This window comes from Ammodytes marinus (genome assembly GCF_949987685.1).
Source record: "Ammodytes marinus genome assembly, chromosome: 18".
NCBI lineage: Eukaryota > Metazoa > Chordata > Actinopteri > Uranoscopiformes > Ammodytidae > Ammodytes > Ammodytes marinus.
Window position 1 is genome coordinate 17,272,923 of NC_137222.1, and position 22,500 is coordinate 17,295,422.

At 40.5% G+C, this 22,500-nt stretch overlaps 1 protein-coding gene across 1 annotated transcript in view; it reads left to right on the top strand.

Annotated features, from left to right (window-relative positions):
• Window positions 1-22,500, top strand: part of cntfr (ciliary neurotrophic factor receptor) — a 219,969-nt gene that overhangs the window by 77,786 nt on the left and 119,683 nt on the right. The window contains exon 3 of the mRNA XM_080046172.1: window positions 10,600-10,681. Coding sequence (XP_079902298.1) covers window positions 10,600-10,681 — 82 coding nt within the window. The remainder of the gene's footprint in view (window positions 1-10,599; window positions 10,682-22,500) is intronic.

Here is a 22,500-nt window from a genome sequence, read left to right on the forward strand (position 1 = left end):
ATTTCCAAAGATCTAAAAAAAAAGCTTTGTATTCCTGGGCTATGTTGCTGAAAAGAAGATAAGCAGACAAGTACCAACACAAATAATACTGTGTGTTTGGTAGATACTTGCACTTCAAACACTTGTTTTGTTTTTGTTATCTTACTTTCTTTTACTTAAAGGGGACAGTTCTTCTGGCCACTGCGGCTTTATCCAAACTTTATATCTTCTGCTTTCTAAATAAACAAAGCCTTCGTCACACATAAGTCATTTGTGAATGTGGCTTCTGCATAGCTCATTATTCAGCCTCTCACTGAAGTCTTTGTAGATTTAAAATATCCATATTGCCCCATTCTGATGCATCAATGGTGGCTGCATTAATTAAGCTTCCATGGCATTCCGACTTATGGTTTGAAGTAATACAGTCCAGTGTTTTCTGTAGTGTGGGCATTTCATTAAGGATGCTATACTAACATGTTAGCGAGACACTCGTAACGCTCATTGAGAGGGCACATTCACACATCAAAGTCTCCTTTACAAGTCTCCGGGAGCAATGATGCATATTTTTATCAGCAAATACAAAAGGGTGCTTGATGTTCATACTTACTACATAATTACTCACACGGAAATCCATTTTAATAAGCAGTGAATCGTTGGTCCGTAATTTAATCAAACAATAACCAAACATTCACTGACATGTGAAACGTTGCTGCATTATTTTTTCTGTGTTTGAATGTTAAAAACACGTTAATAGTAAACCGGTGAATTGCGAAATCTAAACTACTATTAATTGGTATATTTCTTTTAATTTCAGATTTGACATAAAGGTAGCAATGACATCTGGTAGCAGCACATACTTTAAATAGTGTCTCTGTATGTGTATATCACAGAGAGACACTGACTACAGGTCAGCAGTATTGATAAAGGGAAAGGCAGGGCAGTGACTTTACGTGTGTGCGTGTGCATTTCAACCACTGTGGGCAAGACCTCAGCTCTGGTTCTGATTAACTCCCAGTAAAAACACCTCTGTTCAGAACATCACAGCCCGTACATCACAACACACACACACACACACACACACACACACACACACACACACACACACACACACACACACACACACACACACACACACACACACACACTGCACAGCTCCTGGAGGCTCCTTTGCCTTCACAAAGGGGAGTCTACACCCATCATTCAAAAGCCTTATAGGCCGTAAGAATGCTGACACACACACGCTCGATCGCGCGCGCACACACACAGACACACAAAGTGCTCTGTTTTCTTAGCTTTGATACACTTATAGAGTTCAGAGGTGAGGGGGCTGGAGGTAACACTGTGTTTTTCCAGAGCTTTCTAACCACCTAAATATGCTGCTACACACACACACAAGGAGGTCCAGATGGCCGGGTGGAGACAAAAACACCCTCACACACACACACACACACACACACACACACACACACACACACACACACACACACACACACACACACACACACACACACACACACACACACACACACACACACACACACACACACACACACACACAAAAAGCAGAAAGAAAACACACAATAATGCACATCCCTGATCCCTACCTGACACAATGTTCTATCAGGTGTCTGGTTTTGTTTAGGCTCTGCATTCACATAATGCCTCAGTCTTCTACCATGTTATAAATAATATAAGGCTTCAATACTAATTTCAGATATCCCCCATAGAGATTGTTAGACAGACGTTATATCTTCCCATGCCTATTTCATACCACTGCCCAATGCAGGTGTAAAGCTTATGTATGGGCCACTTGTGTAAAAAATACCACAGGTATGACCCTTCAGCTATGTGATGTGGTAGCGGAAGTGCTTAAGCATACACAATACACACTATAGCTGACGTTTGGCCAGGTCCTCAGAATCCCAGCCAGCTGAGAGCAGTCGCATGTGATCAATGGCTGAATTCATCAGGCCGGGGCCAAAGCGCAGGCATCACACATGCACTGGTACGGTGGTGTGTGTTTGCACGTGTGTACATGTGTGTTCATAGGCGCGACCCCTGCTACCTCTCCAGTCACCATTCACGTTGTCTTTAGCAAGCAATTATAGCTGGAACCACTGAAAAAGGTCACAGCCGTCTGGCTATCAACACTCTCCACACCAAATGCCAACTGGGTTGAACATCTGTGTGTATGTGTGTGTGTGTATTTGTGTGTGTGTGTGTGTGTGTGTGTGTGTGTGTGGGTACATGTGTGTGCTCTCCCCAAAATGCCAGCGAGAACACGCTATAAGGCTCAAACCCCAGCAATCCTGCATGATTGATGAGATAATTAGCGTTGCCTCGAAAAGCAAAGCAATATTGTTAAGAGGGAATGAGGAAAGTTGTATCATTGGATGAAAAAGGTTACAGTGGCAACAGTTATGTGCAAGTATGTGTTGTTTGTGTATGCACGTTAACGTGTGTGTTTGGTCAAAAGGGATCATCCTCGGGACAGTTATTGATGGATGAGGTGCCATACATCCATTGTTTCCCCTGTTATTATGGTCGTCTGGGTCACAGCAGGCCCGGTAAACTCATTAACATTTACTATAATTAATTGCTCAAATCCTATGCGGATAAATACCTGTCAGGTGGCATTTAGTTACTGTTAAGGCTTACATGAATGTGACTTCTCTCCCTTAGAAAAAAACTGAGTTTGTGGCTTTTTTTTTGTTTTGTTGTGGTGTGGTAGCAAGAAGTGTTTAATCAAAGCTGGAGTCCAGTTAGTACTGACTGAGCATTGTTGTGCACCAGGTTTGTCTGTGCTAAAGTCAAGGCCTGTTCTACTGGCAGTTGCCAAAAGACAACTGATAGTATACTGTCAACTGTTCTGGCTAACAAAAAAGTATGTTGTGAGGGGGGCTTACGATAAAGATTGATAAGAGTGTGTGTGTGTAACTGAGTGAAAGCAACTTTGACTGCATGCGATTGCATGGAAGAGACGTCTTTCAGCTTCTGTAAGTTAACTTTGTAATCTTTCAATACGGTACCTATAGATTCATCTTTAGACCTGCTTTAGAAGTCCTTTCTAGCCTCTCAATCCACCACAGTAGAGTACAACTTCTTTGTGTGTTTTTTCCTTCCAATCAATTCACATCTGTAGTACTAATGCTAGAACATAAAAATGTAGTTCCATGCCTTTACCTGGAACCTCTATGTCATGGGGTATTAGGACCACACAGTTACCCTTTTTGATCTGAATTTAGTGGAGGTCTTACTGTGAGCTAAAAACGCTTTGGGAAAGAAATCTGCTGACACAATTACTCTAATAAAACGTTGCTTGTGTGTCATTGCCTCAAGGTAGGACAAACGTGTCAAAAGTAAGTCGGTTAGCCAGGTTTCTTTTGCACAGAATAGAGGTCTTATGTCTCCAGTGAGGATTCCTTTTGATGTTAACGTGTGCTATACCCCCTGGACACAAATCATTCCTTACCTTTTAGACTTTCAAGGTTTTACTTTTCATGATGATACAATTAGAATATTCACGCCAAAAAGTTCCCTGGAGTTTGTCACCCTTTTTCTCCTTGTCATTGGCTTGTTTTTTTCCTGCTAATTCCCCATAATTTTTTCGACTTCATCACAACACTCTGTACCTTTTTAAAGGTGCATTATGCAGTTTCAGAGGAGCCGGATTTGTTTACATTTTCATAGCCTGCAGTTTGTTAACAAAACATTTTCCCTACATTTCATTCTTAGTATTGAATAATTCTATTCAATAAAAACGAAAAACAATGTTCAGGCACCTGGAACCAAACATGAGACTAGAATATATTTGTAAACCAAACTGTGGGCCCTGCTGCTGTAAACAACAACAGTGAAACAATAACTTTTCAGGAAGCTTTATACCCTCAAACAGTGTTCTATGGATCCAATGTTCCTGTGAGGAAAGTTTGTTTATTCAGTTGTGAGAATAAACCTTAGAACATTTTCATGTCTCTGACACACCCAAAGTTACTCAGTTCACCTTTAAAAACTTGAATTATAAAAGGGCCATCCCCCCTTAGGAGGTTCTGTGCTTTAGCTCCAAGGGGAAGTGTAGTGTGTGTGGCTGCTGTGTCAGTTGTGTTCTCTCCTATAAGCTAGACTATATGAGACACTCACTCCCTGTTTATGTGCACAGTTCATCCCTCCAGATGGTGAGCTGTGTTGCTGTGAGTCAGTATATTAAAGCTAGTATAGGCACAGAAAGGTCTTATTTTTACTGAGTTTTTTTTTAACATTCTCTCCGGTGCTTCCAGACCCGCTGGTTTCAGCACTTTAAAAAACCAGAGCGACCTCCAATTATGTCCCAGAAGGATAATGCACCGCCACTGTCTCAGCATCATACACTTTTAATTGCCCTTATGATCCATAAATCTCAATCTAGTGCATACACTGATGGGAATCGCTCAATAACATTTAATACAAAGTTTGCTGTAACCTTTAAAAGTTAAAATAATTTGTTTTGATGTATTGCGCGGCTAACACTTTTCCTACATGATGGAAATCTCACTTTGAAACTAAACTCTTTGCACATAGTTTCCTATGAATGCCTTGGGAGAAAAAAATTATCTATTGTCACCTTCTTTGTTACATTTGCTTTCAGAGGGCTGTGAACTGTACTACTGCTGTCTAAATGACAGCTCATGTATAGGGCAACCTTCCTTTTCTTTTACACAATGTGTGTGTATCATACACACCTGTTGAATCTGTGAGTGGATTTTAGTTCATTACTAACACACTTGCTGTTTGAAACATAGGACTGCTAGTGGGCACAAAGTAGTTATTGCAAAGGGACAAAGGTCCAAATATACCATTACAGGACGTTCCCTCATGCCATTTGGCCCCCCAATGATCCTGTGTGATTTGGGACGTTTCACATTATGAACGAGAAAGAGGCCAATGAAAGAGAGTACATTTGTGCATTTGTTCCACATAGGGAGGCCTTCTTACTTACTCTCTCTCTCTCTCTCTCTCTCTCTCTCTCGCTCTCTCTCTCTCTCTCTCTCTCTCTCTCTATTTCTCTCTCTCTCTCTCTGTCAACACACACACTCTCACTACCCGGCCCGCCTAGTGTATTTCCCTCCTGGCTTTCCAATTTAAATGCAAATGTTCCCAAATCGGACTCCACAAAGAAGCAGAGGCAAAATCATTTGAGGCAGCGATGAATTATATATTTTAATTAAGCAGCCAAAAAGAATCACGCCTATTCAGCCATTTCCCCTCCAATGAGAAATGAATAAATAAATATGGAGTAAGGGAATAAGAAGAAGAAGAAGGGAATAAATGAGAGGGTCAGGGGAGGGATGGAGGGTCTGCGGGATTGCAGCGCTAACCGCCTGTGGGCTGTCATTATGTGAGCGATCTGAAGCTGTCAAATTTCAAAACTGTATTGTTTTCTGATGGACGGGCTAAATACCCCCACAGCTTCAAACACGCACACACACACACACACACACACACACACACACACACACTGGAGTGTTTTTATGCATCTCAGAATCTCAAATGCAGCAAAGAAAAATCACACACACACACACACACACACACACACACACTCAGCACTTGAAGAGCAGAGATGGGGATTGTGATGCTCTGACAGGGGATGCAATTTTAATTTCACCCCCTGTCACTCTTCTCAATATCAGCTCAGATGAAATACATATGAGCTGCCAATCACTCACACATACAAATAATCACACAAGTGCACACACACACACACACACACACACACACACACACATATATCCCTCAATCATATGCATGCTTGCAAACTTTCAGTAACTACTGCTGTCTTTCGAAGTCACAGGTGCACACACACACAAAGACTCATCTTCAAATATACTGAAAACTTCACTGCAGACCGCCGACTGCATCTAGTGATTTCACAGGAGCTTTGCATTTACCCGAATGTATGGGCTTGTGGACCACAGCATAAGACACTCTTTATCCTTAGACCCTCAAGTTTTACAAGTCCCTTCCCTTCCAAAAAAAAGAAATACGTACACTAAAAAAGAGAAATGCTTGCTATAGTTATGTGCACCTGCGCGTCGAAAACCTGATACTAGAACACGTACCCTTTACATTTCACTGTAGACGGTAAAAAGAACATCTCTAGTCAGCTCTATAACGACAGTCAGATGCTCCCATTATAAACTTAGATGTATTTAAAACTATGAAGAGGGTGCATAAAAAAACAGAAGATTCAAATACTTATCTACGGTGGGCATTTTATTCTTTCTACAGATTGCATGCGCTTCTAAGAATACTTATTGAAAAGAAACGTAGCCACACCAATTAGTGTGAAAAAAGAATGCACAGAGTACTCCAATTATGGGTTAATTATCCACAGTTTTGAGTCAAATTACTATGCCAGAACTTACTGTTGTATAATGATACAGTGTCCTATTGTCTTTTTCTCAGATTGGTAATTGTATTTCCGAGTTTACCCGTTTATTTATGTATACCTTCTTTAGTACTGATGGCTGAATTACACTTTGTAAAGCATTGGCAGTAGAACCAGTATGATGTAACCGCCGTGGCCAGATACAACAATGCCAATCAAAACAGTTTTGTTCTGATCACATTTTGCTGACACTTCCTCTGTGCTATTGTCATTATCTTGGACTTCTATACCGAGAAGTTACTTCTAATTACGTGGTTTGTTTGACACTGTTATTTATAAGACCCAAGAATTATGTAATGAATGAATTATTGTGTTATTTGGATGTGGAAGTTTTCTTCTTTTTTTTCAAAGTTTAGAAACAATTAGTTCTGGAGTTTGAGCTTGAGTTTGAGTTTTAAAGTGTGGTCGTTGTATGCACACATCTCCCAATAACTTTGAAGTATCGCTTTTCTCTTTCATTGCCTTTTGAAATCTTTATCCTTTTGAGTTGGAGCGCAAAAAGCTTTTTCGTGTCCTTGAACGTAGCTCTGCAGCAGTAGTACATGGCTTTCTTTCTGAGATGCATAAACACATTGCTGTAGTGTGTTCTTGTTAAAACAGAGAGACAGAACAGAAGGAGTGAAATATATAACAGAGATGGAGAGACACATACTTGCTGCAATGAAAGAATGTGAGGAGGACTGAGAGAAAAAAGGATGAGAGGCAAATAAGTGGAAAAGAGTAGGAGTATAAGAGAAGGAACAGAATAAGCTAAACAAAGGCCGAGCAGTAATGGGAGATGACAGTGGTTTTGCAACAGCTGGAGTCTTGCATCAACAAAAAAAAGAACACGGAAACCCACTTTCCTTTTTCCTTTGCCCGCTATCTCTCTTGTTCTAAACACATGCAGACACACAGACCTTACTCACTGCAAAAGGCCCAGCAGCAAAGCAACATTTGTCTGTAAGAGAGCCAACTATATGTGCTGGAGAAAGGGGGGACAGAGCAACACGAGATAGTAGAGAGAGAGGGCACATTTTAATGGGGAAGATTCAGGGTGCAAGCTCCCCATCCCTGGCAGGCATACATCTTCAATGGTGTATTAAGGTTGGAGCTGACCCTGGACTATGACCAGTGGCGTGCACAGACATTTTGGGGGGCAGGTGCTCATTGCAAAAAAAGGGCACAATATATTCTATCTATGAATGACCAAATCATTTTAAGGGTACTTGTACAAAATCCCCCCCCTGGCCTAATGACTTTTAATACCCGGCCACACATAGAGTGTTTCTCAAAGGAATTTGGGAGACTGTGTTTGGGACCCTGGACCTTCTAGGGGGGTCATTGCTCCCCCGGAAGAAACATTTGAACCTTTTAAAGTAAAATTCATCAATCAGGTGCACTTTGAGAAGAAAGCTAAGGCTAAATCACCTGTGTCAATGTGGGCTATTACTATTTTCTGGAATAATTTGGAGACACAGAATTACCAAAAAGCAGAAAGAAAAAATGTACATGTTTGAAAAAAAACTGTCAGCTTCTGATTTTTTTAAATAATCCCTTATCCCGAATTCTCTCTTTGAAGTCTTCGTTAGGCCCCTGATCTCCGTACTAATAATATCCTATTAAGGTAAATACAAGATTACTGCAAGTCTTGTAACATAGAAATAACTTATGGTTGGGACAAACTAATATAATTAGCTTATATAGCTTCATGACTGATTTAGTACCACCAACCCACTTTGCGTAGTTAAAATAAAATGTGTGGACAGCTTTTAAGATATTTCAATAACATTTGAGGAACAGTTCAACATTAAAATCTGAGCTTTAAAAGGCCCTGAACAGTTAACATGACTCTGGTCTTGACTCTGACCCTTCATCTTCATCTTCCTCCTTGCTGCTGGTGGATGCTTTCATCCAGGAGAGCAGAGAGCTGCTCCCCTGGGCTGCCTGCTGTAGCTCCCTTTCTTTTGCCTTTTTAACCTCTCCTTTCTAGGCATTATACTGCAATTTGTAAATAAAAAGAGACCAACCATATAAAATAAGACTGCTTGGTTACATTACAACCAGGCACAAGGCTACTTTTTCTGCAGGCAATTGGGAATTGCCTGTTTGTCATTTAGCAAATAAATTACTGCATGTGTTAATTATATAGCCTAAAGTAAACCTAAACAACACTAAATATTCAGCATACTGATAGATTCACATGCCGTACCAATGACAAACTCCGCCGACATTAGTTGTGTTCATCACGTCATATCTATATTTTTTTTGGGCTAGCTTGTTAAGCAGGACAGTCGGCTAATTTATGCTCAGCTGTGTGGCGCTGCATGTTAGAGGCTACTTTAAAACAGAGACAAATAAATGCAAGTTATAGCTTGGCAACTGAGGCTTAGGGGGCAAACAATACACTCTTGACTCCATTCAATGTATGTGTTACCTCGCTGGTGGGGCAGGGCAGGCCGGGGAGTAGGTTTGTGTGGCAACGCGCCTCCGTTTGTGTCCACTCTGCGCGTTCACGTTGAAGTGTGTGCGGAGGAGGAGGAGGAGGGGGGGCATATTTATTGGGGCATTATTGTCAAACGTTTTTAATCGTAGAGCATTTATAGATGACAATGTCGGCATGGACAAAAAAATAAAATAAATAAACAAATAACTTTCAGATTTTTTTTTTTTTTTTTTTTTCAAAAGGGCACTTGATTGGGCCAGGGGAAAAGGGCAGGTGCTTCAGCACCACTTCAGGTCTACCTGTGCACGCCACTGACTATGACCTTGGCTTTCAACCTTCCGTGTGGAAGTGAGAAAGCCAATAAAGTTGTTTCAAAATAATTCTAAGGCAGACTAATTAACAGATAACTCGTGTGTGTGTGTGTGTGTGTGTGTGTGTGTGTGTGTGTGTGTGTGTGTGTGTGTGTGTGTGTGTGTGTGTGTGTGTGTGTGTGTGTGTGTGTGTGTGTGTGTGTGTGTGTGTGTGTGTGTGTGTGTGTGTGTGTGTGTGTGTGTGTGTGTGTGTGTGTGTGTGTGTGTGTGTGAGTTGTGGTGTTCAAGAAAAATCGTTCAACACACAACCACTCCCAACATCCCAATGGACATTGTTAAATCCAGGTTAAAGAAAAATATGAATATTTTGGTAATTTTTTCTTTTTTTTTCTTTTCAAGAGGTAAATGTCTGAAGCTTACTACTGGTTGTTGGCCAACTATAGCCCAGACCAACACATTGCTTTATACAGCAATTTGTCATTATTTGACAACAAAAAAAAGCTTGTATGCATATTTGTTAGTTTAAGGCTGTGCCAGGCTAGCTGTTCCCAGTCTTTATGCTAGACCAGCTGGTGCTAGTTTTTATATTCACCACAGTAGACACAAGAGTAGCATCAATCTTCTCATCTTGGCATGAAAACGAAATAAAAAAACAAAATATGTATTTTTAAAGTTTGGACCGGCGAGCACAGAGCATAACTGTCTTCTCATTCTACTCTCCAGAGTGTATGTATGTGTATATGTTTGCCAAAATGTTTAACAGTACATTACAAAAAAAAAGAATAATGGATGCCAGAATATAAATAATAAAAGTAGAAAGGACCCAAAGATGGAGGGAACAAAAACACAAACAAGAGCACTTCCACTTCCTCCATTATTACCTCACCATTCATAGACACCATACACCTCAATGTTACATTTCCCAATCATAAATGTTGTATGTGACGCAACACTGAGTCGACAGGACATGCTGTTTGACATGAAGTCCTGTGCGTTTGTGTTTATGGTGTGTGCTATACCTTTAAGAGCTGCTGGCCAAAGCCCATCCCAGAGAGGATGGACCCATTAGGCTGATGAAAAGAGAGAGAGACAGAGAGAGAGAGGTTTATACAGTGAAAACAGGATGACAACAGTGAGAGAAGTAAAGGAGGGATTGCCATTTGAAATGAGAGAGTTTGATGAGTAGGAAGGAAAACCAGCAGCAAAGGGCTAAAGTAAAGGGCCTACTCAGGGGACCATCTACAGTGAGAGGGAGTTATATAGAGAAAGATACAGAGAGAGAGAGAGAGAGAGAGAGAGAGAGAGAGGACTGGAAGCGGGCTATCTCTCCATCTCTCCTCTCCATGGTGTTGTAAAAGGCAGTCTATGGGTCTGTCAGTCAGTCAGGAGGACGCTGGCTCACTGTCTCCGGCACGCGCTTTACGCTGATACACTTTGCTGTGTTGTGTGTGTGTCTACAGATGGCCAACCGTGTGACCTCGCTGTGCTGTGTGGTGCTGGCGGCGGTGGTGGTAGCCTACGCTCAGAGACGCAGTCAGCTCGGTGAGTACGCAATTATTCTATCACCTTCTCCATTCGTCGTTGTACACCGTACCTCTATGTTTTTTTGTTTTTTTTTTGCCATGGCTTGTTCTTGTCCGAGTCAAACCACAATGCTGTTTGACCCTTGTGTCATGTGTCTATTGTTACAACTTTCTTTCCAACTCTTGCCTCTTCTGCAATTCTCTGCTGTGTTATTTCTTGTATTCATTTCTTTAAGTCTTGTTGCACTCTACTCCATTTTTCTCTACTGTGCTTATTTTTTTTTTCAACCTCTCCAAACTCTGTCGTACTCCACTGAACAAATGAATATTGAATCTCATTCTTAACTCAAATGTATATCCTTCAACTGTATTTGAGTTGTACAATTATATTATACACTTGTTTTTATTTAGCTTTCGTTATTTTTTACTGTGATGTATAGATACACCATTTGGGGGGAGGGGGTGGGGGGGGCTGGTCGTTAGCTGTTATCTAATTTGGGAAGTTTGGTAGTATATGTGTGAGAAATCTCACTGTTACCTCACTCACTCACAGACAGACAAACACTATAGCTTACACAGAGTTAATACAGAGGCTAGGTCTGTACAAGAAAATGAGCGTTCAAGGAAGAGGCCAGTCAGATAAACTGGTGATCATGAGCATGTTTCAATTGATTTGTGTGCTGAGATATCTAGGGAGAGAAAAAGAGAGAGAGAGAAGCTGGGAGAGACTTACATAGCAAGTGACTGGCTTTCTAAGTATTCCCACAAGATGCATGACCGTACGTTGGACCGTGTGTAAATGATGTGGGTATGTGTGTGTTTAAACAGAACAGTCGATTCATCACTTGACTTTTTAGTGGAGAGTGGCCTTGGCTTGTTAGCCAATAAGGCCTTTGCTTTTCACGTCAGCTGACCTAAAGACGGAGACTAAGGAAGTCAATAAGTCCCCAGTGACGCACATCACCATGTCACGAGGGTCACACTTACTTACTTACACACACACACACACACACACACACACACACACACACACACACACACACACACACACACACACACACACACACACACACACACACACACACACACACACAGAGACACACACACAGGCATAAACGGAGCAGAAATGTCTTGAATGAAAAGGAAGTGTTGTCTTAAGGGATGCTGGGAAAGCAGCCGAGAAGCACAGTAAAAGAGTGCGGAAGGCATGATGAAGCAGTTGAAGAGTGGAAGAGGACATTGTGAAATGGAGAAACTTTGGAAGGCAAATGGCAGTGAAAATGAAAGTCAGGAGGAACAAGACTAGATATGTGATGGGAGAGCATGCAGGATAAGGCGAGATGGCAAAGAATGATTTGCCCCCAAAAACGCCGCCTGTGTGGAAGGTGGAAGGTCGTACTCCTTCATCACCAAATGTCTTGAAATATTTTAAAAACAAATTTACTTGAAATCATGACAATCTATAAGCTATAACCGGACTTAATTTTATTGTGTACATTTCCACACACACTATCATATATACACACACACACACACACACACACACACACACACACACACACACACACAAACTGTACTCAAAGACATGTATACTCCTGCCTGTCTTCGAAAGTGCCTTGTTTCTCTGACAAATTGCTAGCCAGTTTGATTGACAGGATTCCCTTGGGTGTTCCCCACTTGGAAGAGAGTGTGTTATACACACACACTGCACAATGCGTGCACACACACATTGGGATCTAACAAGAGAGATCATCCCCCTTCTCTTCCCTTGTACTGGCTCAATCTGTACAAAATGCACATACAGAGGAAGGCGTGTGTGTGTGTGTGTGTGTGTGTGTGTGTGTGTGTGTGTGTGTGTGTGTGTGTGTGTGTGTGTGTGTGTGTGTGTGTGTGTGTGTGTGTGTGTGTGTGTGTGTGTGTGTGTGTGTGTGTGTGTGTGTGTGTGTGTGTGTGTGTGTGTGTGTGTGTGTGTGTGTGTGACTTGGATAGTATAGGAAATCCATTTGGGAATTTTGTAATTAATGACAGCAGTGCATTGCTGAACCGAGACAAGGAGTAACACATGTAGAAAGCATCTATGGACTGAGTCAAACAGATGGATACAAGCCCAGCCGATACAGGAGCCAATGTTGTCTGGAAGGAGCAGAGATGGACATGGAAAAGAAAGCCAGACGAGGTACAGAAAGACACACAGACATGACAGCAAGACAGACAGACAGAGAACGAGACAGGGCCAGTCATAGAGACAGCAAACACAGTGTTACACAGCCATCGTTTTATTTGTGTTGTTTTTGTGTTTACGATTAAGATTGTTAAATATATTGATTGATTTATTAGGTAGTGGGTGTAAATCACCTTAGGACGGCAGCTGGTGTCAGTCTGACAATATCACTCTCGGGTGATATTTAAACTTTTCGTTAAGTTAGAAGTTTATTTTGTTATTTTGGAACTTATTGAAAACCATGGTTTGGAAACCATTTGTTCTTTTAGAACTACCACACAGTTTGAGTGCGTTCAAATACCACAGTAGCTATGATATACCCCAGATACATCGCTCTCTTGGATGCTGTGACTCATAGCAACAGTTCATTTGAAGTATGTGTGTGTGTGTGTGTGTGTGTGTGTGTGTGTGTGTGTGTGTGTGTGTGTGTGTGTGTGTGTGTGTGTGTGTGTGTGTGTGTGTGTGTGTGTGTGTGTGTGTGTGTGAGTGGAACAGCACGCCTGATTGAACAAATCAATACCCTTTTGATAATAATTGACAATTATTCAGGGTGCTATTATTATCCCTTTCTGTCATAGTAATTATTTGACATATTTCATGCTATCAATGACGTAATCATTTAGACATAATCCATGACAGCCAAATACTTCAATATCATCTTCTTTCATTGTATTACATTTGGTAGGCTTTGTCAAAACAATGTGTTGATATATAAGACACAAGGGAAATAAACAATGAGAAATACATTCACTAAATAAATGAATTAACATGAATTATTTCAATCACAGTAACACTACAAATCCTGGCTGACATGTAATGCAGATATTAAATTGAAACATGATATGTCATGTAAAGTACAGTGTATTTAGAACTGTTTCCCCCAAAGAAAATAGACATTTGTTGCGTGTGATACTTCACTGAATGTGCCATTATACCATTCAATTCAGCTTTTGTAATGTGACGCATGTTGACTAAAAAAAGGAAAAAAGGAAAGAAAAAAACAACTCTTAGATGGAAGCGGAGGCGATGGAAATGGCAGTCCCGTAATGAACCTCACTTAAAACAACAGCGCAGAAAAAAAAGGAAAATAATTGAAAGCTATAAACCCAGACAGAGAGACAGAGAGACAGAGAGACAGAGAGGGAGTGGAACTCAAAGGTCACACCAATTAGGCTTCCTTGAATGTGAAATTTTGTTTTTTGATTGCCGGTGAAAAACGTCGAAGAGACGTTGTTAGAGGAGCACGGGAAAAGGTATATCGGGTGGGCGGAAAAAGACGCAAGAAGAACTGATATCGTGGAAAAAAAGACGAGAGAATACTGATGAAAGGGACGAGAAAAGTGGGATACGCGGAGTCAGGGAGGGGCCAATGCTGATATAACAGTGCATTATTAAGACTCTATTTGTATGGTACATCACTCATGCACATGTGAATACATTAAAAGCATTGCTCATAATGAACTTCAATTCTTATACATCAACAGCAGAACAAACAGATAACTAAAGAGTGCACAAGGCAAGACGAAATTCACGGAATATTTTCAGGTGTTGCCTGTCAAGTATTTCCTCTGCCATATGTGAGGGCAATGCTGAATGTCAAATAGCACCACGCACACGCACACACACACACACACACACACACACACACACACACACACACACACACACACACACACACACACACTGATGCCCTGCTGATCCTGACCTCTGAACCTCCCTGTGGTCTAGAATCCCTGCAATGATCAATAACATCATTTTTATTCATTAGTTCTTAGATGGGAAAATAAATGCACTGCCAAGCGGAACAAAATGTTAATGTTTGTAAGGCAAGCCCACAGGTCATGTAGGCTCATGGTGATGAGGTGAGCGAGGTGAGCCATCTTGTGTTTGCTATAGCTGTACATCTTCAAAGTTATCAGGGTAAATCACACTATTTGATATCGTCAGGGAAATGCGTTTCTTCTCTACAACATTATGCACTCATAACATATTGTTTAAAGATGCTACGAGTAACTTTTAAATATTTCTGAAACAGTCTCATTTTTCCTCTGATGATCATCGATGGCATGTAACAGCAAACGAGACCATCGGTGCAAATAATGCCTTTTTGTATATACTGCAGTTTTTTGTAACGCCTTTGTCATGGGCTCATCCAGGAACAACAAAAGAAAAACTGGCACTTTTGTCCAAAGGCGGTGCACTAATTAAGAAAAACAAAAGTTCCTCGGAGCACCTTTTTTCAAAGAAATATTAATTAGCGACGCGCTAACTTAAAGTAGCTATAGGAGGAACTTTTAAATATTTCCAAAACATTATTGCTTATTTCCTCTCGCTAATCCTCTTAATCTCTTGTTATCTTTGTCTGCACATTTTAATAATCCCACCATGCTTTTCCCCCCCATACCTTGTTTAATCATTCTCTCCATGTATTGCTCTCTGAATCACTTAAATCCTTGAGATACACCGCAAAGTCCCAGCCAAAGCAATGCAATGTCATTAACAGGGTGCCTCACGCAGTAAATTCTAAGAACAAGCAACAACAGGAATACCAATGAACGTTCAGCGTAGTGGAGGAGGGTACACTTAAGAAATAAAGAACATAAAACACTGAAAATTGAGGAGAATATGGTTCAATTGAGATTATGTACGTATCATTTTCTGTTTAGCTTTATTTTACGACAGCAATAGTGCAATTACATCAACTTCCCCCCCACACTGTCTCGCCATGTTGTGCGTGTTTGTGTGTATGTTGTGGTAGAGTGTGTGTGTGTGTGTGTGTGTGTGTGTGTGTGTGTGTGTGTGTGTGTGTGTGTGTTTGCGGGTGAGTGTGTGCTTGTTTGTGTAAATGCGGTGACATCATTGCTGTTGACCGAGAGCGCACGTTATTTATTGGAGTCCATATCCTGATTGAGAGACAAACGTTTCCACTCATAATCATTCCCTCCGTGACGTCTCTCTCTCCCTCCCTCTATATCCTCCTTATGCCTCTGTATTTCTCCCTCTCCGTCCTCCTCCCTCACTCTATGTTTTTGTCCTCTTCATCCACTTCTATGTCTATCATTTTTCCTTCATATCTGCGATACTCATATTTTTTTTACTTGTGTCTCTCATTTGTATTTACTTACTACTTACTTCATCTCTCTGGATCTGTTTCCCTTTTAAACCATGCCCGTCACCATCTCCCTCCCTTCCCATCTCCCAAGTGGTCACCATAGCAGATTTATGTCCCCATGACATCATTTGCCTGATGACGCAATACACCAGCGTCACTCAATGCGTGTGTCTTTTTTTGTGTATTTTTATTCCATAAAAAAAGTCACACATTCAACCAACACAATTGCACACTTACCTTCGCCACACATACATTAATCAATTAATAACCAAAACATCCAAAGATTTAAAAAAAACAATAAATAAATCAACACATACAACCTTAGCAATTATAGTTAGGTGCTTGAGCTTGCTTCCTTGCACACAAATCAATCCTTCGATAAACCCAATGGCCTCTCAGAGTAATCAGAGTGATGGGGAAAATAAGGGTGCACACAAACAAAACAATAAAAAAAGGCAAACAGCCAGTATTGAAAGCTCAATGTTTGTCCGTCCTCACTATTAAATGCAAACTTCTCACCAGCCTTTAGTGTAAAAAAAAATATCCCACCATTCAAAATGTTTTTAACCATCATCAAATGTTATTTTGTTTGTTACAATCAATCCTTTTCAAAATCAAGTAACTTTAATAAACCGTTTTAAATTGCTTGATATATTGCAACCAGCAAAAGAGGGGAAGAGAGAGACAGACATCAGGAAAAAAATTAACAGCAAAAGTGAAAGGGAAACAAATGAGAGACAGCGGGTGGAGTAGGGAGGTTAACTCTCACACTAATTCCATGGTATTACAGCTGTCAAAGCTGCATTTATTTCTTGAGCATTTCGACACGTGCCGTTATGTCTCTTTCCAACATGCCTGGGCTTATGCGTTGCTAAACACTGCATCCCTGTGTATATCCACACACCCTGCTGAGTGGATCATGTTACATGTTCAAATGACATTAATACTGGCAAACTTTCAACCTCCCTCATCATCGTGAACGGAAGACATGTTTTAATCTAATTGTTGTGCATGTGCAGATACGCATGTAGGCGGATGTAATAAGCATTGATAGCTACTGCACTCCAAAAGCAAAAGAGCTGCTAATGTCAGTATAATTATATACACTATTATATAAAGGTGTATCTATTCATGGGGTAATTATCTATATTTTGAGGTTATTATTTATCTTTTCACTCACTCATTTAACCCAGTCTGTGCATATGTCAGTGATGAGTGTTTTTCATTTGTGCAGCTTATAGTGTAAATGTCAATGTAGTATGCAGGGATGGAAATGAACTACTCTAATTGCAGATACTCCCTTACTCTAATTGTGCCTTTTGACATACGTCAAACTAAATGCAACCATTACAAAGTCGCTAACCATCCTGCCACTTACATTTAATGAATGCAATTGTCATAAGGGCAGAAAGGAAATGGAACAAAATAGGCTCAACGATAGCGTAAGACCATGTATAGCATGCGCATATTGCATAGTGGAAGAAAAGTCAACTCAAGACAAATAAAGTCAATGGGTTTTAAAACTGGCCAAACTGAAAGTTCTTATGATGGAACCACATTGAATATACCTCTTCGCATTAAGAAGAAAATACTAAATTTACACCACTAAAGTGTGTCTCATGTGATGTCATCAGATGAGAGCTCTAGGCAGGTAAATGGCCAGCAAGATGGATGTGTGTGTGTGTGAAGGGGGTCTGTTCCTATGTCTTTGTATGTGTAAGCTATGCGTATGTGCCGGCAAAAAAAAAGAAAAAAAAAAAACTCAATCGCACTCATTATCCTGAGTAGCACTCAGTGTAATCAGTGTTCCCCCTCTTTGGCACGCTGTTTAGTATTAAATTCAAAGATGGAAGCCGGACCAATTGATTGACTTGACTGGATTGGCAGATGGATTACAGTCAGACTGGACCGGATGACTGGCAGGGAAAGGCAAAGGAAAGCAATACTAATCCCATTCAGTCACGCTTGCTTTGAAATGCAAAAAGCAAGAAATAAGACGAATACACATCTTTTTGTGCCAAAAAAAGAAGAAGCAAAAAAGAAAAACCTGCCTAAATAACAAAGACAAACACTTTGAAGGAGAAAGCCAAAAATTCCAATTTGTAAAAAAAAAGTGGGCTCCGATGCAATCATGAAACAGTGAAACTATCCAGAGCAATTGTTTTTTGTACGGTACTGAAATAATTTGAATACTCGTTGCCACATACTGTTTAAATGCTTTACACTGGTCATAGCAATTGAATAGGCTTTATTATTTTAGGTGCACCAAACCCCTCAAACATACTTTGTCCTATCCAACTGACTGGCTAATTAGATGACTGGCTGGCTTGATAGGGTGACAAACTGTTTAGTCCACTGATTGGCTGACACATGCTTGTCGGTTAGCAGAACGTAACAGCATTGCATCGTTCTAGAGGGGAACCCGCACTATAAGGCAGATTGAAGGCTAGAGTGAATGCTTGGCCCCTACTTGAGCGCCTGTCTTGATTACAGACACACAGAGTAGATACAGCAGCTGATAGAGGGATTCATTGGCACTGATAAGGAGGGCTTCTTGTTGTTGCCTTTTGACTGGCTGGCTAGATTACACTAACCACCACATTCAACCGAAGAGTGGTCGGACTTGGACATGCGAAACAGATATTTTGAAGAGGGGTGTCATCTTGAACGATGTTGCTATGACAAAGATAATAGACGGATAATTGAAAGATTTGTAAAGGTAAAGGTAGAGGTCTTCAGTATGGAAAAAAGGAACACATACTGAATGGTAGATAAAACAGAAAAACTATCTAGCGTCATAGTTTTTTCGAGTTTAAGTTCTTGCAGTGGTACTTTGCACACCGCATACACAACGAGCACTCAATGTCATGCACAAGTGCAAACATAAGCATCCGGGTTGCGATTTTAATTGAGTCTTATTATATCCGAATCCACATTAGCCTATCAAAATGTTCAAACACTTCTGAACGTCTCATTGAATTGGATTGGGTGCAGCTATAAATGCGTATTACTTCTGTCAATCTCCGGTTACCCCCATGGAATTAATTTTAATCCGGAGCTACCCGAACCACATCGGAACGTGCTATTGGAAGCAACCTTAATAAGAACAGCCCTGGCATACACACAATAACATCATTGTCCACTACTGTCAATCAGCCTGACAATGAGTGTTGTATAGGTTTAGAATATGAGTGAGATGGAGAGAAGAAGAAAAAGTGAGATAAGAGAAAACAAATATCCAGGGAATCCATTATTGTTTAGTAGCCAATGGTCTATCATTGGTCCAGTCGAGAGGGTTTCAAGACTGTCTGATTACATCTGTCTGGTAAATGGAATATCTCCAACCAATCACGGTCCTTTATGCTAAGATATGGAATCTTTAGAATCTTCCCCTGAGTTTTTCCATGGCTGTTTGCAAGGCGAGTGAGTGTATACGTGTGTGTCTATTCAGATGGATGACTCTCTTTATCAAAATGTTTGTAGAATGCATTGCAAGCGACGGTGCTGCCAAGTGAAGCTTTAAGGTCACCTCAGCTCCAGCAGGCTGTGGCAATGCGCTCTTTATTTTAAGTGTTTTCAGCCCACAGTCACTTGGCCTCTCCATTTGGTATAGATCTATCATTTTCCCTCCATTACAAGATCACAGACCAAAAAGTCCGCCTCAAAATACAGGGCTATCAAGCTTATTGAGCAGTGGTATATATAAATCAAACTCTATCCAATCCTCAATGAGCAGGCCTCGGGCAAAAGTAAATATATAGCTGAGGAGGTCAGCCAAAGGTATTGGGCCCAAATAGTAATTTGACTAATTATTTTTCAGCACAGAAGCTAAACGGTCATTGTATCAGTCCTTCTGATAAGGCCCTCGTACAATTTAAAATTAAAATTGAGCTTCAAAATTCAAAATACCTATTATCGAATAAGAACCGCAGCATTCTGTAAAGTTGATCAAACTTAAAAATGACAATATCTCTAAGTTGGATTGATAAATATGCCTAACTATTTGCCAGATGCTTACTATCATGCAAATAACTCACCCCCAAAGTACATAGTTAGAAGGATTGTGTGGATGTGGGTTCACAGGGGCTTTACATGCACCAATCTCTCCATCACTACTACTCTGTGTTTTCATCATCATTATATCCTCCTAATTGTAGCAGAACAACGTTTAGCAGACACAAACATCACTAGATGTTTGACATTCACCGACGGAATATATACAACTTTTTTTTTCCTTTCCTCTTTGTTTCTCTGTATTGCTATGCCTGTGTGCATCTCTCCTTCAAACACATGATCGAGATGAAAGTCTAGGCAGGCTTGTGAAATTCATTAAACGTACCAAACAAGTGTGTGTGTGTGTGTGGGTGTGGGTCGCCTAATGTGAGTCATTAATGGAAGTGTATTCTAATGAGGCTTACAGCAGGTCAGAGCCAGCCGGTGTTTAATGACAAATAAATAGTGAACAGAGTGCCGCGCTGGCTTTCGGGGTCAGACAGCATTTAGAGTATTTGGAGATGGAATATAAATTTCTGTTACTGCAACTGTTTTATTCTGATAAATGAACACACACACTCATGGAGGAATGTGTACGAACATACAAATGCACACAATCAAGCAGCACTGGAAACGTGCAGCAGTGTGTTGTACGTTGTATGATAAGCATGACATATCCTTCCTAAATGATGGGTATGAAGTTTAGCAATAATTCCGCCGTCAAAGTTGCACACACAAGCACACACACACAAATGCATGCATGCATGCACGCACGCACGCACGCACACACACACACACACACGTGTGTCTGTATGTGTGTGTGTGTGTGTGTGTGTGTGTGTGTGTGTGTGTGTGTGTGTGGATCGGCGACCTTTTCCTTGTGGCTGTCTTAATGCCCTGATTAGCTTTCCACTACCCTGTTGTGCTGTTAATAAGTGTCTGTGTGTGTGTTTGTTGGTTTGCATCTGTTTGTGTGTGTGTGTGTGTGTGTGTGTGTGTGTGAGCATAATAGCAGCATTGGGAAATAAATGTAGAAGTAAAGTGGCGGTAAATATTTGGGGAGATTAAGCATTTTAAAGTTTCAAGTTATTAACCTTACTTTTGGGGGGAGAGCGGTTATAGTTCTAACACACTATGATTGGCTCTTAAGGCTTTCAGTGCATTTCCAATTACTGCACCATACACGAATAGAGAGCTCAGCACTTTTTGCGGTGCCACACTGTATATCATGCCGTTTGAAAGGCCTCCTGAATATACATACTGATGCACTGTTGGATGGTTTATTTGCACCTAATTTATTGCGCTGCTCTTTCAATTCCACTGTGCAGTTAATCTTAAATGTAATGTGATAGCTCATTTATTTTTTAAATTAAAAAAAAAAAAACACTGCCTATGAGAGGAAGTCTTTATACATTTGTAAATAACACAAAATAGATAGCTTTATTCTTTCTCCCTCGTCGTTAAAGTTAAAGTAAATCCATTTTGGTGGTTACCTATGCATCCTGCTGTAAGATTGTATGTGTATGGCAGGCAGTTGCTTAAAAAAAGGATGGCTTAGTTATCCAAAAATAGCTTGGATAGCTTACCTTTTATAACATTGTATGGAATCCTACACTCCCTGTATTTAAAGAGAGGATGCTAAGGCACGAATCAATATCGGAAAAGAAAAAGAGCCGCCATGCACTTCCAACGAAATCAACTCACCAAATCGATATATTATAGTCATTAAAAAAGGCACTTGGTTGGTAGATGAACCAAACGTCCCTTCGACTGAATAGAGTGACCATTTGCAGGATAGATTTCCTGTTTCCCCGAGCCATTTTGTTGATTCCAACCCATTAAATCTCAACTTGTGTTTTTTTCCTTGTGCCATTAAAAATCACTGAGTCCCCTCTAGAATCCCCAATTTATCCTTAAAGACTGTGCAATAAGTTCATTCTGCCGCTAAAGCTAATGTAATTCCAGTCTTAGTATGAGCAAAGTTTTCACATAAATGTTGATTTGCAACCAAACTTTGTTTCAAGACACTGGAATCAAATAAGGCAGAGGCTTAAAAAGCAGTCTCGGACCCTCTGAATGGTGCAACACGTCTAAAACATGCCCATTTCATTTGATCTATTGTGAAACAGAAAGGGACTTAAGGTTAGACACTATGTGAGGAGATAGCAGTAGAGTGGCAGGGGGCAAACGACTGCCATTCATCTCATTGAACTTTGCTTTAATTCAATTCGGCTCAACTTTAGTTTTCCGTCCTCTAGACTAAAGTCACTCCACTTAATTCAAGTGCACAGGGAAACTAGAGAAAACAAAACACTGAGTGCAATGATGCAAGTGAGACCAGAGCAATACACGCCTAGAGATAAACTAGAAAATTGCAGAGAAAACAGTAACGATTCAATATCAACATTAGTGTGAAAGTAACCGGTGCATGGGGTTTTATAATAACAGCTTTATCACAGCTATTCGGAAGCAATGCTAGTCAGAAATAAGTTAAAAGTAATAAGTCTTCAAT